Source organism: Gracilinanus agilis, chromosome 4, assembly GCF_016433145.1.
Source record: "Gracilinanus agilis isolate LMUSP501 chromosome 4, AgileGrace, whole genome shotgun sequence".
In the NCBI taxonomy this organism is placed as follows: Eukaryota; Metazoa; Chordata; class Mammalia; order Didelphimorphia; family Didelphidae; genus Gracilinanus; species Gracilinanus agilis.
Genome location: NC_058133.1, coordinates 237,797,803 through 237,814,943, shown reverse-complemented (window position 1 = coordinate 237,814,943; position 17,141 = coordinate 237,797,803). Strand labels below are relative to the sequence as shown.

The following is a 17,141-nucleotide window of genomic DNA, read 5'->3' as shown; positions in this document are numbered from 1 at the left end:
AATTACCTAGCCTTTATCACTCTTCTGCCTTGGAACCAATACTTAGTATTGATTCTAAGTCAGAAGGTGAGGATTTTAAAAAAGAATCCACTTGTAGTTTTTAATGTTACTCATCAAATCCAAATTTCATTATCCAGTCTTTAAAGTTCTCTACTATTTGATATCTCCTAATCAAACCAAGTCCTTTGTCTCATTATTAGTTATTTCCAAATATGCCAAAGCTCATCAGCTAAGTGCTCACTGAGTCATCCTCTTGCATTACTCATTTCTGTTTCAATCTATTTCATGTTCCTCATTACTATTTCTACATATTCTCTTTCCCTCACCTAGTAGACTCTATTATTTAATCTCATTCCATGTGTATTCCCTTTAAAGGTAAAGCTCAAAACTTGCAAAGGCAAAAAAGATATAGCTTAACTATAACATTTGGTCCAGAAGGATTGGACACAGACTAACTGTCACAATAAGCTAATTCTAAATACTTCTTATTTTTATTTTTTAGGTTAGAAAATTTTGTTTTTACTCCCCAACATAAGTTTAGGAATCGAAACACATAGACATAGTGCACTTAAATGTTTTACCAGATCTATAAACACATTATACCCTTCTACAGGAAAGTATATCAAGGACTGATATAAAAGTCCAAGTGTAGGACTCCATTGCCATTGAAGAGTATTATTGGTCATTTTGACCGATCTTTCCCATTTTTCATGTATTTATTGTCTTCCCTGTTTCATCATTCAACATTCTTTCATCATTCAAAAATCTGTCTCTTTCTCTCTTTGTCCCTGTCTCTTTATGTCTATCTTCTGTTTCTCTCATTGCATCTTGTTGTTATATGAAGCATTGCTGCCTGTTAACATCTTTCCTCTATAAGATTTAAAGATGTTACTTTCCTCTATAAGATTTATAAATGGTATTCAAGACTTATGTAGCCCTTGACTCTCATATTTTTCCACTTGACAAAATGATCAAATATTTTCTGACTAAGGAAGTTTATGGACCCTTTTGGTTTCCTCATTGTGACAATTGATTTACACTAAATTTCATTAAATTTATATTAAATTACATTAAAAGAATGCTGTTAAGTCTCTGATATTCTTTTATCATTTTCTCATTTTAACAACGTTAATATATTAATTTAGAAAAGGAGACAAAGCAGAAGTGAGGAATATTTTGCTATTTCTAAAGCTAAGAGGATTTCCATCTAAGAGGATAACTTTCTCCATATTTATTTCTTCTTCTGTTTCTGCCTAAATTTTTAGGCAATATATAATTCTTAGTTTAAGAAATTGCATTGCATTGTTCAAAATTGTTGGCTTCAGAAATTGTTAGGAATTTTCATTTATTTTTATTATAGTGTTCTTGATCCCTAAAGGTTTGGATAGTGGGAGCTATAAAGGATAAAAGTACCTAAGTAGCACAGTGGACAAAGTGCCAGACCTGAAGTCAGGGAGACCTCAATTCAAATCCAGCCTCAGGCACTTACTAACTATATGACCTTGGTTAAGTCACCCATTTGCCTTAGTTTCCTCATCAGTAAAATGAGTTGGAAAAGGAAATGCCAAACCACTCCAATATCATTGTCAAAAAAATCCTCACAAAATGGAGTACAAAGAATAAGACATGACTGAAATGACTAAACAACAACAACAACAAATTGGGGATAAGGACAGGGATCTCAGATCACGTACTGGGGGGGGAAATATATATATATAAATATATAAACATATATATATATGTAACTTGAGAACTAACATATCAATGATTCAATACAACTATGCCCTCGACATTAAGCTGAATACCTCCCTCTTTATTTCTTATTTATCTTCAGCCAGTTGTTTGACTTTTGCTTCAAGTTGAATTTTAGTCTTGATAAGTCCATTCCACCTTTCCTTTGCATCAGTCAAGTCATCAGGTTCTTCTGGAGAAACCATATTCAGATATTAAATTGGGGATTTAAATTTAAGTGTGTTCTTTATAGAGGAATTATCAATCTTACTGAATTATGTATGGCCCTAAGGAATTTATAATTTGCTTCAGGAGATAGTATTAGATATGTCTCCTGATTTCAAGGAACTCTCAGTATAGTTGGAGAGATAAAATTAATGCAAAACAAATAATAATATAAGACTATATATAATCAAGTATTTATTAGTATGTTGCATTGCAGAGTTTAAAAAATGGAGTGGTCTTTCTGAATAATGAGGAAGAGATGAAATAAATATGTAATACCAGCTTAGTTTAGGAATAGTAATTTACAAACAAAACCATGATTTTTATCCACAGAGCAAAGGCTAAGAAGTATTCTACTTCCTCGCCCTACTCTCCATCCTCAAATTACAAACACATTATTTTGAAAACCAGATTCTATGTTAATAAGAATACTTAACATTATATATATATATATATATTCAAACATGGATATGTGTGTCATATTACTGAAAAGCCAACTTTTGTCATTAACGAATAGAGATACATAAATCCATTTTATGTAGATTTTTTTACTAATCAGAATTCATTAACAAAGCAGCATTAATACCAGGCTTTATCTTTTTTATGGAAATATAACTAATTAGAAAGTGGTTGTATAAAATAATGTAGCTAAAAAACATTAAACATCTACTATGAGCAAGAGACCTATGTTATGCTCTAATATTTCTACTCATGATAATTTAATTAATAAAAAGACCTTGATTTGTCTTTTTGTTATATTTCAGAGAAGCCCTTTTTTGCATCCAGTACAATGTTCGTGCCTTCATGAATGTCAAGCATTGGCCTTGGATGAAATTATTCTTTAAAATCAAGCCCCTACTCAAAAGTGCTGAAACTGAGAAGGAGATGGCCACCATGAAAGAGGAATTTGAGAAAACAAAAGAAAGTCTTGCAAAGTCAGAAGCAAAAAGAAAAGAGCTGGAAGAAAAAATGGTATCTCTCTTGAAAGAGAAAAATGACCTGCAGCTCCAAGTTCAATCAGTGAGTATTTGGCATTCAAATAATAGCCTACTATCATTGAATACATTCTAAAAAGAACATTTTTATTCATCTTTGATAGTAAACAATGCCTTAGATTGACAAAGCACCACCACTTCTTCTTATAAGATACTCAGATTGAGTTTGTATTTCATAATTTTGCATTCCCAATATATATTCAACATTAAAAATAAAAACTAATAATTTAAAATAAAAATATCATCAAAGATATCTTTTTCATGTTATTAGTCTTTTTGATGATATTTTTATTTTAAATTATTAGTTTTTATTTTTATCAGGGATATTGATCTATTACAGTGATTCTTACCTTTTTTTTGTTTTTTAGATGCCTTTGGCAGTCTAGTGAAGTCTATGCACTCTATCTCAGAAAATTTTTCTGAAATGGGGCCCTTCTCAGATAGAGTTACTAAGTGGTACAATGGATAGAGCACTGGGGCTGGAGTAAGGAAGAACAGAGTCCACAGCTGGCCTCAGACCCTAGTTGTGTGTCCCTGGGCAAATTGTTTATGCTCCATTTGCTTCAGTTTCCTCATCTGTAAAATAAGGATAATAATAGCTCTTACCCCCTAGGGCTGTTGTGAGGAACAAATGAGATAATAATTATAAAGTGCTTGGCACAGTGCCTGGTAGATAGTAAGTATTATATAAATGTTAGCCATTATTTATTTAAATATATAAAATAGAATATACAAGATTAAAAAGGAAATCAATTATATTTGAAGTTATTAATATTTAAAAATAATTTATGGATCTCAGCTTAAACTTTCCTGGCATACTTTATTTTCTCTGCCTTGTGTCTCCTTGGTTTAGGTATAAAGACTATTTCTTATCTCATAGAAGGAATTTGAAAGGATATCGTTTCCTATTTTTGTAAACTTCATGTAATAATGGATTAATTATTGTTTGATAGAATCCACTTATAAATCCACTAAGTTTTTTTTCCTCTTGGAGTTCAATTATGGATTGTTATTTTATTTTTTGAGATTGGATTATTTAAATTATCTACTTGTTCTATTTATCTGAATATTTTATAATTTCTAAATATTGACTCATTTAATTTCATTTATCAGTCTTGTTGCCATCGAAGTGGATCAAATTATTTCAAATAATTTCCTTTACATTCCTTTCATTTCTTGTGAATTCTTATTTTTTTATTTTGACAATTTGGTTTTCCCCTCTTTTTCTTTTTTTTTTTTAAACCATTACCTTCCATCTTAGAATCAATACTGGGTATTAACTCTAAGGCAGAAGAATGGTAAGGGCTAGGCAATGGGGGTCAAGTGACTTGCCCAGGGTCACACAGCTGGGAAGTGTCTGAGGTCAGATTTGAACCCAGGACCTCCCATCTCTAGGCCTGGCTCTCAATCCACTGAGCCACCCAGCTGCCCCTTCCTCTCTTTTTCTTAGAAGATTAGCTGATTATTTTTTTCAAAAATCCATCTCTGAGTTTTATTTATTTATTCAGTAGACTTTAAAATTTTTCAGTTTTGTTCATCTTCTCTTTGATTTCTGGAATTTACATTTTCATGAAATTTAGAGGATTTTTATTTGATTTTTGTTTGTTTACCTTTAAATACATGTCCAATTCATTAATTTTGTTTTATTTTCATTGATGAATGTTATTAGACATCCAAATTTCCTCCTCACAATCACTTTGGCATCTTCTCAAAGTGGCAACTAAGCAATGTAGTGGATAGAGTATTGGACTTTTAATAAAAAAGGATCAGAATTCTGCTTTTGTATGTATGCGTCCCACTCTTTTTTCTTTGATCTCTGGCATATGGGTCTAGAAGTAGTATCACTGAATACTGAATCCTTTCTTCAGAGGTCCTTTATTGTTTAGAGTTGTACATGGGGTTTAAGCTGGTCAATAAAGAGTGTATTATTCTAAAAAGAAAAAAGAAGTATTATTCTGCTTTTGTTTATGACATTTAATGACAGTGGTTTCTTTGCTTTACTTCCAAGATATTCTGTCTTCTCATTCCATATCTTTCCACTCTGTCCCTCATACCTGGAATACTCTTCCTCTTTATCTCTGTCTCCTAGCTTCCTCAGCTTCCTTCAAGTTTCAGTTCAAATCCTACGTTCTGCAAAAACCTTTCCTGATCCTTTCAAAGCTTGCACTTTTCCTTTGGTATTACTTTCATTTACCCCATATATATCTTGTATGTACATAGTTGTTTGCATGTTGTCCCCCATTAGATTGTGAAATCCTTGAGGACAGGGACTATTTTTGCTTTTCTCTGTATCCTCAGTGCTCAGTGTTGTGCCTGGCACATAGTAGGAACTTAAATACTTGACTTGACTTGTAGTAGCAATTATTATCCTGACAAGAAAGAAGAAGCACTGAGGTTATAGAACTTCAAATAAACCCAGATCTCCTGAATCCCACCAAGTAAAGCTTTTCTTTCATTAGATTTTGTTACTTCTTTTCACCTTTAAAGGCAATCATCCCATTATCTAAGTCCTATTTCTTAGGAAATATTAGTTAGGTTTCTATGCATAGACACCACTTAATTTCTATTTTTCTTTTCGGAATTTTTGAAGCCAACATAATCAAATTCACTATGCTTTACTATTAAAATGAAAAAATATTCATCATAATGCAGCAAGTATGCCCTTTTCTCTTCATAGAACATGCTTAAAATTTAAATCCCAAATGCAATAGCTCAATGCATTTTCTTCACAGGAAGCTGATAGCTTGGCTGATGCAGAGGAACGATGTGAACAACTTATCAAGAATAAAATCCAACTTGAGGCAAAAATCAAAGAATTAACTGAAAGAGCTGAAGATGAAGAAGAGGTAAATGCTGAACTGACAGCCAAGAAGAGGAAATTGGAGGATGAATGTTCAGAGCTCAAGAAAGACATTGATGACCTTGAGCTAACACTAGCCAAGGTTGAAAAGGAAAAACATGCTACAGAAAACAAGGTCTTGAGTTATGTTATGTCATAAATATTCAGTACTTCTAAGATATAGTTAACATGTTTTATGATAAAGCTATCTCACTCTCTATTTATTAAGGTGAAAAACCTCACAGAAGAGATGGCAGGACTGGATGAAACCATTGCTAAGCTTACTAAAGAGAAAAAAACCCTGCAAGAGGCCCATCAGCAGACTCTGGATGACCTGCAGGCAGAAGAGGACAAAGTGAATACACTAACTAAAGCCAAAACCAAATTGGAACAGCAAGTGGATGATGTAAGTCTTAAAAACAAACAAACAAAAACAAATAAACTTTCTAAAAGAGAAACAAATTCTAGAAAATTACTTTAATATTGAAAAACTGTTTACATCTTTCTGGTTCAGCTTGAAGGTTCATTGGAGCAAGAAAAAAAGCTTCGGATGGACCTAGAGAGAGCAAAGAGAAAACTTGAGGGTGACCTCAAATTAGCCCAAGAATCCACAATGGATATGGAAAATGACAAAGTGCAACTTGATGAAAAACTTAAAAAGTAAGTAGCTTTGAATGAAGCTCTGGAAATGGAAAGAATAGTAATTCCACAAACTGAACACTATATAATTATAATGACCAAATTTGGCCCAGGAAAAAGATAAGAAAATAAAGTTCAGGGTGAGAGAAATATAATATAGATGTCAACTATGGAGTGCAGATCATTGCAAATACTATCAGACTAGGTTTATGTGATGGTTAGTTTTCCTGAATCACTCTTTTTTCTCTTTTTTTATCTTGTTTATAATGGATAGTTATGTAAAGGTAGATAAAGCAGATGGTTTATATCTAAAAATTAAAGTGATTTAAAAACAAAAGAAACATTTTTAAATGATTTTAATTTTGTAGAAAGGACAAGAATTTCTATATGAGGTTGTCTTTTTTATTTAAATGATTCAACCTATAACCCTGTTAGCCCTGATGGGGGGAAGTTGAGCCTGGTGGATTGGTTGAGCTCAGGAGTTGTGAGCTGCTTAGCCAATTGCATAAATGCCCTAAGTCTGGCACCAATGTGGTCAGCCTCAATGAGTGAAAAGACCAACCAGACTCCCTAAGAAGCGGTGCTCCATTGAAAAGGAGCAGGACAAAGATTCTATGCACATCAGCAACAGGAATAGGCTTGGCACTTCCAGTCTGGGTAAGATAAGAGTGTCCTGGACAAAAAAGCCAAAAAGAAAGGAAAATAAAATAAAAAGCTAACAATTTGTTTTTCTAAAAGGAAGGAATTTGAAATTAGCAACCTACAAAGCAAGATTGAAGATGAACAGGCAGTGGAAATTCAACTACAGAAAAAGATTAAAGAGTTGCAGGTAAAGTCATCACTTTTATGGATACCAAGATTCAGAGAATGAACCATTGACAGAAAGGAGCTGATGAGTATTTTCCCCTATTCCCAGGCTCGCATTGAAGAACTAGAGGAGGAAATTGAGGCAGAACGTGCCTCTCGGGCCAAAGCTGAGAAGCAGCGATCTGATCTCTCCAGGGAACTTGAGGAGATCAGTGAGCGCCTGGAAGAAGCTGGTGGGGCAACTTCAGCTCAGGTGGAGTTGAACAAGAAGCGAGAGGCTGAATTCCAGAAGATGCGTCGGGACCTTGAAGAGGCCACCCTGCAGCATGAAGCCACAGCAGCCACTCTGCGGAAGAAGCACATGGATAGTGTGGCTGAGCTTGGGGAACAAATCGATAACTTGCAGAGGGTGAAACAGAAACTAGAGAAGGAGAAGAGTGAATTGAAGTTGGAAATCGATGACCTTGCTAGTAACATGGAAATGGTCTCCAAAGCTAAGGTAGTATAAGAGCTTACGTAAAGTCTTGTTAAAAGCAAAAATAATCACTCCTTCTTTGTGGAGGTGAAGGACAATAGGCATGGAAAATTGCATAGGCTTTACATATGTCAGTTTTTTGCTAAGCTATTTTCCCCTTTTGTAATTGTTAATTGTTTACTGGGTAGATGAGAAGTTAAGTTAGATTGGAAAGTGAAGATAAGATTTTTAGAAAGATATCAGTAAAAATCTAAAACCAGTATTAAAACATGCTAAAGACATATTTCATGAAAATAAAAATTTTGAAATGAAATAAAAGTAATCAAATGAGAATAGCTATTCCCTTGGCAAGTATTTTGGCTTCTCACTTAACTTTTTTAGTTGTGACTATTTAAAATTTTTTCTTGCCTGTTACATCTATTCTGTTCAAGTATGATTTTTGTTAAAAATGTTGGCCAAAACTAATGGCAAGAGAACTTTCATCTTTCAAAATTATAAGGTTTTAGTGTGAATTTTCACATATTTAGCTATATTTTTAGTATAAACTAGTTCCAGGTTGCTGGAGGCTATTGAGCAACCACAAACTGCCCAGTAACAGGACAGTTCTATACTGCCAAGTGATTGAAACAGACCCCTAAAGCTTTCAAAACTTCTAGGGTTCTCATGATGATTTGGGGTAGATCTGGATTAGACTTACAAATCTACCAAAAATTTGAAACAGTGGAATTTAATTTCTAGGGCAATATGGTAGCTCCAAGGAAGCCTTATAATCTATTCACATATAGAATTCCTATGATAATTTGGAATCCAAGACTAAAAGGAAAAACTGGCCTGCCTGCTCCTGAATTCTGGTCTGAGGAGAGAGTTGTGTTATAGTAGGAAAAGCACTAGAATTAAGCTTTAGTGCACTCAGAATCTCTTTCTGACTACCACTGAATGAACTAGCCATTTTAGTTTTAGTCTTTTCATTGATAAAATGAGTAAATTGGATTAAATGATCTTTAAAATCTCTGCTCAACATTTATGATTTAGTTTTTACATGGATGTACCATAAATTGTCCTGATTTTAGAAAAGATTGACTAGGAGAAGCAGCAAGTCTCCTGATATATTTAGAGCAGGAAGGGACCTTGTCCAACCCCCTTCATTTTCATAGGAGGAAACTGAGGTACAAAAATGTTAAGTGACTTGCCTAAGGTTACAGTTAATAAGTCTCAAAGGCTGAGCAAGGACCCAGATCTCTTTAAGGATAAGTCCGGTGCCTTATTCTAAAATATCATACTGCTTGATACTATCTTGGGTCTAGCAGCTCCAAAGAGAGTCAGGGACCCAAAGGGTTAGAAAAAACTTCAAAGGTAAGAAGCTTCAAAAAGAGTTTGGAAACTTTGGAAAAATGTGGAGTTTCATCACCCCTAACCCACAAAATCACAATATCTTACACCTGAAAGGCAAATTATGTAAACCACCTCATATATGACAAAGAATCCATTCTCTAATATAACTGACAAATAGTTGTATAACCTCTGACTGAAATTATGTACAAGTGAGAACCTGTATATTATTGGGTGAGGCAGATTTCACTTTCATATAATTCTAATTGCTATGAAGTTTTCCTTATATAAAGTCTAATTCTGCTTCTTTGCAACTTCCTTCCATTGCTCTTAAGGCCAAGCAGATCAAGTGTAATCCTCCTTCCATGACAGTCTTTCAGTTTCTTATCCAAGTCTTTCTCATTCCAAATAATGATTTGTAGGTTCCTTCTGACTATATTATTTCCAGCAAAAATAGTAATGACCAATTTGAACAAGTCATGTGAGGTTAGATATATGTTTCAGGAATAGAGCAAATCTTTGTTGTCGAATACTTTTGAATCACTTGGAGAAGTGATTCATTGCCCCACTTTTCCAAATCTTTTAAAATGTCTAAGATATTCTCTAGAAGTAAGTTAATCATTGATGGAATTACATTAATTTCTTTAGACCTCCAACAGTCACTACTTTAAGGGGATGATATTTATTTAGATGTGTTAGGTCTGGCATGTTTATTTTCATTATTTTATAACCACGTCTAGTAAACATCATGTGTTTAAAAGTGGCCTAAGATGAAGTTTTAACTCTTCTCACTGTTCAGTGTCTCATCCTTTCCTCTCCATGTGAAGGCAAATCTTGAAAAGCTGTCCCGAAGTCTGGAAGACCAAGTTAGTGAACTTAAGAACAGGGAAGAAGAGCAACAGCGTCTGGTCAATGAGCTGACAGCCCAAAGAGCACGACTGCACACAGAAGCAGGTAGGCTTCTTTGCTAAGTCTGAAGGGTCAAACTTGGAATCATCTTCCATTTAGTTGTTCTTCTATAACTTTAGCCAAGGCATCTTACCTCTCTGGCCCTCAGTTCTCTTTTCTGTAAAATGAAAGTTGTTAGAATTGTATAAGATGAATTGTAAGATCCATCCATTCCAGCTCTAAATCTATCATCTAATAGGGTGAATCACAGAGAACTGAAAAGAAATTCTGGGTTAAGGCAGGATCTCCATTTTGGAAGTGAAATTATTAGTGTTCATTGGATAATCAGAAAACTCTACAAATTCTATGGAAATGAGGTTTTTTTAATTCATTAGGTATAATCAGTAACAACTAGGATTGTGTTCTGAAAAAAGAAATATGTAATAGTTAAGCCTCTTTTCTTTGTCTATGATCCCAATAATATGTTCCACTTTGTTATTTTAGGTGAATATTCCCGTCAATTAGACGAGAAAGAAATTTTAGTTTCTCAGTTGTTAAGGGGTAAACAAGTCTTTACCCAACAAGTTGAAGAACTGAAAAGACAGTTAGAAGAGGAGTCTAAAGTGAGTAATGATGATAATTTTGTTATTGCTTCTTTTTCTGTTAGTGCATATTTTTATATCTCAAAGACTTATTTTGCTAGTTCATTCTTCTATGCTTATAAAAAAGAAGGTTCTCTATAAGCAAGTAAAACTTACACACTGACATTACAATTTTTATAGACCAAGAATGCTTTGGCCCATGCCCTGCAGTCATCTCGCCATGACTGTGACTTGTTACGAGAACAATATGAAGAAGAACAGGAAGCCAAGGCTGAACTGCAAAGGGCTTTGTCCAAGGCCAATGGTGAAGTTGCTCAGTGGAGGACCAAATATGAGACAGATGCCATTCAACGCACAGAGGAATTAGAAGAGGCCAAGTATGTGCAGTGCACCTAAAGATTTTAATCAGTTGTATAAAAATGTATCTAAAAGTCACTAGCCTTAAATCTGGTATTAAAGGATGTAGAATTAGCTAGACTATGTAATGTTCATCCTTAAAAATAGATCAAACCAAAGCCTTCAGAGGTTCCTGAGGTCCCAGAGCTTTGAGCATGAGCACATACATGCACAACACTAACATACCTCTGCCTAGTATATGCAAGATTCCTTTCTGAATATTTTTAAAAAATTATTTTAATCAATTAGACCACCAAACATTTATTAAGTACAAACTACTAACAGGAACTATGCTGTGTGCTAGAGCTGCTAAGTGCAATTTTGAGCTAGATACAAAAACAAAAGTAAAAGAAAAAACTTGTCCTCAAGGAGATTACATTCTACTGAGGTAGACAACACACATGTGTCACATGTATAAACACACATGCACATTACACATGCATATGAATTCAAAAACTAGTAAAGAGGCTACAAAAGTAATCTTGGAGAATTTGGAAGAGGGGCAGAGGGAGAGAGATGAGAGATAGCCTCATGCAGAGCTTCAAAGTAGCATTTGAGTTGAGTTTGGAAGGAAAATAGAAATTTTCAGAAGGTAAAACTAGAATAAAGTGGAAATGAGGTCAATCTAGGTTAAGCTATTAGTTTTGCTTAAATTATATAAGGATTTTCTTTTTTACATTGAATTGCCATGCAGTGAATTAAACCTCCAGTATTTTTGATGGAGTTCTATTTTATTTGTTTTAAAGAGAAAATGGAAGAAAATTATAAACATTTCAACATGGAAAAAGTAATAATAAAAAGTGAAAATAGTGAATGAATGAAAGAAAACCAATTAAGTGCTTAAAGTGTGAGTTATGCATATGAGGATAGAAAGACAAAGCTTGGTTCCAAGCATTCTCTTTGGCTGCCCCCCATACCTGGAATGCTCTCTATTCTCTACCCTGACTAATAACCTCCCTGGCTTCCTGTAAGTCCCAACTAAAACCTTTTATAAGAAACTTTCTTCAAACTTTTTTAATCCCAGTGATTTCCCTCTTTTAATTATTTCCTATTTATTCTATATATTGACTTGTATAGATTTGTTTACATGTTGTTGCCCTCATTTAAAAATGTAAGTTCTCTGAGGTCAGGAACTGTCTTTTGAATCCCCAGCACTTAGCACAGTGCCCTGGCACAAAGGAGATGCTTAATAAATGTTTATTTATTAATTGAACAGCAAAGGCAATCTCTGCTATCAGGAGTTTATATTGTATTAGGAGGAGACAAGACACAAAGAAAGTGTTACTTTGGAAAGCTATTGGGATGGTGAATGAGATTGTAGTGGAATAGATCAATATATCTCTTCCAAGAACAATGACAGTTGATTTGATCTTGGTTCCAGAACTAGGAGTAGGACAGAGAAAAGTATGAAAACAATGACAAAATGGTAGGGAGGTTATCCAGAGAGCAAAGAATGAAGTGAAGCCTGACTAGGTCATGCTTGAAATCGGAACCAGGTGAGGAAGTAACTAAGCAGAGAGCAAATTGGAAATAGTGTTTGCCTGGGAATCAGAAAATCTGTTCTGATATCAAATCAAATCAAAACTGTTCCTAGGTGATCATAAGAGATAAATTCACTTTAATTCTTTGAGTCTCAGTTTCATAATCTATAAAACGAGGATAAATGATATCAAAACTACCGACTTCAGAGCTATTGTGAGAAAAGCACTTTGCTAATAGCAAGTTATAGAAATGAGAGTATTATTGAAAAGGCATTTGCAAAAAACTGTGTAAATACGATAAAAGTACGACAGTATCTTGTACTTGCTACTTTCAGCTGTGGACACCATTCAGCAGCTTAAACAATGACCTTAGCTGCCATGATTTGAAATAGTGTAGTTCATTAACTATATAGAAATACTTTTAAGTTCAACAAGGCATCCTAGCCATCTAGGTAAGCTACTGGGTCTTCTAAAGCAATTGAATATAATTCTTGTTGGACATGTTGATTCTGCTCTTGTTCATTCATGCTTATTGAACACGAATCTTTCCAGGAGGAAGCTGGCCCAGCGCCTTCAAGATGCTGAGGAGCATGTAGAAGCTGTGAATGCCAAATGTGCTTCCCTTGAAAAGACCAAGCAGCGGCTACAGAATGAAGTGGAGGACCTCATGCTTGATGTAGAGCGGTCCAATGCTGCCTGTGCTGCTCTCGATAAAAAGCAAAGGAATTTTGACAAGGTATCCCTGGGTCATTGCTATTACTTTTTTTTTTTTTAAACCCTTACCTTCCATCTTGGAGTCAATACTGTGTATTGGCTCCAAGGCAGAAAAGTGGTAAGGGTAGGCAATGGGGGTCAAGTGACTTGCCCAGGGTCACACAGCTGGGAAGTGTCTGAGGCCAGATTTGAACCTAGGACCTCCCATCTCTAGGCCTGGCTTTCAATCCACTGAGCTACCCAGCTGCCCCCTTGCTATTACTTTTTGCTTATTTTACCCTACATAATTTTATTCATTGTAGCTTGACCTTTCCTGTTGTCTAGGTGTTGTCAGAATGTAAACAGAAATATGAAGAAACTCAGGCTGAGCTTGAAGCTTCCCAAAAGGAGTCCAGGGCTCTCAGCACAGAGCTCTTCAAGATGAAAAATGCTTATGAGGAATCCTTGGACCAGATTGAAACCCTGAAGCGAGAGAACAAGAATTTGCAGCGTGAGTATTATTTTAAAACCTTTTTTACCATCAAAATGCCAGAAAAACTGTTGGCCATCTTCTGACCAATCCTCTATCTGTCTGTTAACCAACAGAGGAGATATCTGACCTCACTGAACAAGTTGCAGAGGGAGGGAAACAACTTCATGAATTGGATAAAATAAAGAAGCAAATAGAACAAGAAAAATGTGAACTACAAGCTTCCCTTGAGGAAGCAGAGGTAGGATCATAGGATTTTCTCATAGGAACCTTAGATTTCAATTACTTTTGTACCTTCATGAATGCATGCATGCATAAATGAATGAACAAATAAAAAAGCATTTATTAAGTGTTTACTATGTACAAAGTTTGGGATACAAGTAGAAAGACAAAACAGTTCCAGCTCTCAGGAGATAACATATATGACATGTTTTAGCTGCAAGTTAGATACAAATGCCCTAGGGCAGTGATGGGCAAACTAAGGTCTGTGGGCCAGATATGGCCCCCTGAAATGTTCTATCTGCTGCGAGACATTATTCCTAATCTGATGAATACAATGAGAAGGATACAATACAATGAAATTTCGAAAGAGTTGCCTTAGAAACAGACTGACAGATGAGCACTTCCTTTCCTTTGGCCCCCTCTTTAAAAAGTTTGCCCATCATTGGCCCAGGGGTTTTAGAGTGAAGCTGCAAAGTGAATGGTAATTCATCTTCTTTAATATTATTTCCATTGATAAAGTCACATTAATTTCTGATGTTGGTACATTTGACAATGCGAAAAACTTGGTTGGAAGAATGGATCTTTATTAGCTGTGGCTGTTGAGAAGGTTGCAGGTTTTAGCACCAAAAGGCTTGATTCTCTAAATAGTGGTTACAAGGAAGTTTTTGATAGGCAGTAGTAACAGATGTGGTGGTAGAAGCAATTCCAGTCATGCTGATGGTGTGCTACTATTGTACTATTGTGCCTCTTGGGCTCAGGGTCCTGTTTTTTTTTTTTAATAATGATTTAAGGGGAGGTGGAAGTGGTGGCAGTTTATCAACATGCCATGCCTGTCTTGTTTCATTCATTCACGAATATGGAAACTTTAAAAGTTCTAGGGATCAATTCCTTCCAATAGGAAGGGGAAAAAAACCTTCTGGGTTTCTTGTGCTTTAACTAGAACAGACCTAGGGAAATATGGATTTAACAATAGTTCACATTTCATTAAAACTTTATGACACAGCATTCCTTATAACAACTTTATGCCCATTTTACAAATGAAAAACTTGAGACACATGTAATTTAGAGAAATTGCCCACACAGTTAATGTGGCACAACTAATATTTAGTCACAGGTTTCCTGGCTGAGTGTTCATTCTACTCCACTTTGCTGCCTCAACAAATCATTTAGGGGGTGTTCTTATAAAAAATTATACATATACATGTGTATATATGTATATATAAACATAGCCTTATAAAAAGTTTTATGCAGTTGCTTTTAAATAACAAATTTTGTTTAAAATGTTTTTATTTTGTTTAAAATTTGATTTCTAAAAATTTGTTTTATTCAGAATGTTTCCAATACTATGTAGATATTATAAGCAATATGCATATTGCTTAAAGTAAGTCATGCTGGTATTAACAAGGAGATGGAGTTGAATCCCAGAAAGAACTTGATCCTGGTTCTCATATTTTTAAAATTCAAGCAATAATTGTTTTCTATTACTAATTAATCAATTGTCTTCCCAGGCATCTCTTGAACATGAAGAGGGAAAAATCCTTCGTATCCAACTTGAGTTTAACCAAGTCAAGTCTGACATTGACAGGAAATTGGCTGAAAAAGATGAGGAACTTGAACAGTTAAAAAGAAATCACATTAGAATTGTAGAGTCTATGCAGAGTACACTAGATGCTGAAATAAGAAGCAGAAATGATGCTCTCAGGATAAAGAAGAAGATGGAGGGAGATTTGAATGAAATGGAAATCCAGCTGAATCATGCCAACCGCCAAGCTGCAGAGGCCATAAGGAACTACAGAAATACTCAAGTGTTATTAAAGGTAAATGGACTTAGCTACCCTGTCAAATACCCCCCCCCCAAAAAAAGTTATCTGGCCTAAAACAGATTTTAATAGTCTTCTTTTCTACAATGCTATGAAGTCAATATAGTTATTTAAAATATAGTTACCATATAGTTAATTAAAATATACAAACATAGCAGAAATATCAGATTTCATCAAATATAATCCCCTTTAAATTTTGAATTAAATTAACAGAATAAAAGTGATTTTGAATCATTCCAGGTCACACAAGTTCCAAGTAATATGGAATTTCCAAATTAGAAGGAATTTGAGGAGCTATGTAGGTCATTCTATACTTAAACAAAGGATCCCAGACATATAGAAACAAAGTATCTGTCAAATGGTCATCTAGGCTCTGCTTAAAGACTTAAAGATTACTTAAAGACTGAAATGAGGGCAATCCATTTCACTTTGAATAATACTGATTTTAAAAATTATTATTAAAGATTAAATATAAGTTGTTACTTATATTAAACCTAAACTTTCCTCTTTACAACTTCTACGCATTGCTTCTAAAACCAAGTCTAATCCTTCTTCCTCCCAATAGCGTTCTAAATTCTTTTTAAAAATTCTCATGTCCTCTTCAGTCTTCTCTTTTCCAGGTTAAATATATAATATATATATTTATATATGCAATATATATAAATATAAATATATCTAATTCCTTCAACTGATCTTCATATGGAAGGATTTCAAGACCGTTTTACTACCCAGTACCCTCTCCAGCTGGTCATTTTCTTTCTTGTAATGTTGTTCTCAGGAATAAAAACAATCACTACAGACATGAATTGACCTTATAACCTTTTTGGGGCTGCCATATCATACTGCTGATTCACATTTAGGCTTTGAACCATTAAACTTTCAGATATTTTGGAGGAAAATTGTTTTTTTCAAACATGCTTCCTCTGTTTTATATTTGTGAGGCTTATTTTTTAACATTTATTAATATTCATTTTTAACATGGTTACATGATTCATGCTCCACCTTTCCCCTTCAACCCTGCCCCCCGCACTCCCCCCCATGGCCGATGCGCATTTCCACTAGTTTTGTCATGTGTCCTTGATCAAGACCAATTTCCAAATTGTTGGTAGTTGCATTGGTCTGGTAGTTTCGAGTCCACACCCTCAATCACGTCCACCCGGACCCTTGCGTTCAAGCAGTTGCTTTTCTTATATGTTTCCTCTCCTGCAGTCCTTCCTCTGAATGTGGGTAGCATCTTTACCATAAATCCCTCAGAATTGTCCTGGGTCATTGTATTGCTGCTGGTACAGAGGTCCATTACATTCAATTTTACCACAGTATATCAGTCTCTGTGTATAGAGTTCTTCTGGCTCTGCTCCTTTCGCTCTGCATCAGTTCCTGGAGGTCTCTCCAGTTCGCCTGGAACTCCTCCAGTTTATTATTCCTTTTAGCACAATAGTATTCCATCACCCGCATATACCACAGTTTGTTCAGCCATTCCCCAATTGAAGGACATACCCTCCTTTTCCA

At 34.8% G+C, this 17,141-nt stretch overlaps 1 protein-coding gene across 5 annotated transcripts in view; it reads left to right on the top strand.

The window, feature by feature from the left end:
• The window catches only part of LOC123245309 (myosin-8), a 54,024-nt gene that overhangs the window by 20,778 nt on the left and 16,105 nt on the right, over positions 1-17,141 (top strand). For all 5 annotated transcript variants that reach the window (XM_044674151.1, XM_044674150.1, XM_044674147.1 and 2 more), the window contains exons 20-32: positions 2,721-2,976; positions 5,684-5,926; positions 6,020-6,196; positions 6,305-6,450; positions 7,168-7,258; positions 7,346-7,735; positions 9,868-9,994; positions 10,433-10,551; positions 10,711-10,907; positions 12,960-13,143; positions 13,446-13,611; positions 13,707-13,831; positions 15,321-15,629. In XM_044674151.1, the coding sequence (XP_044530086.1) occupies positions 2,721-2,976; positions 5,684-5,926; positions 6,020-6,196; positions 6,305-6,450; positions 7,168-7,258; positions 7,346-7,735; positions 9,868-9,994; positions 10,433-10,551; positions 10,711-10,907; positions 12,960-13,143; positions 13,446-13,611; positions 13,707-13,831; positions 15,321-15,629 (2,530 nt within the window). The remainder of the gene's footprint in view (positions 1-2,720; positions 2,977-5,683; positions 5,927-6,019; positions 6,197-6,304; positions 6,451-7,167; positions 7,259-7,345; positions 7,736-9,867; positions 9,995-10,432; positions 10,552-10,710; positions 10,908-12,959; positions 13,144-13,445; positions 13,612-13,706; positions 13,832-15,320; positions 15,630-17,141) is intronic.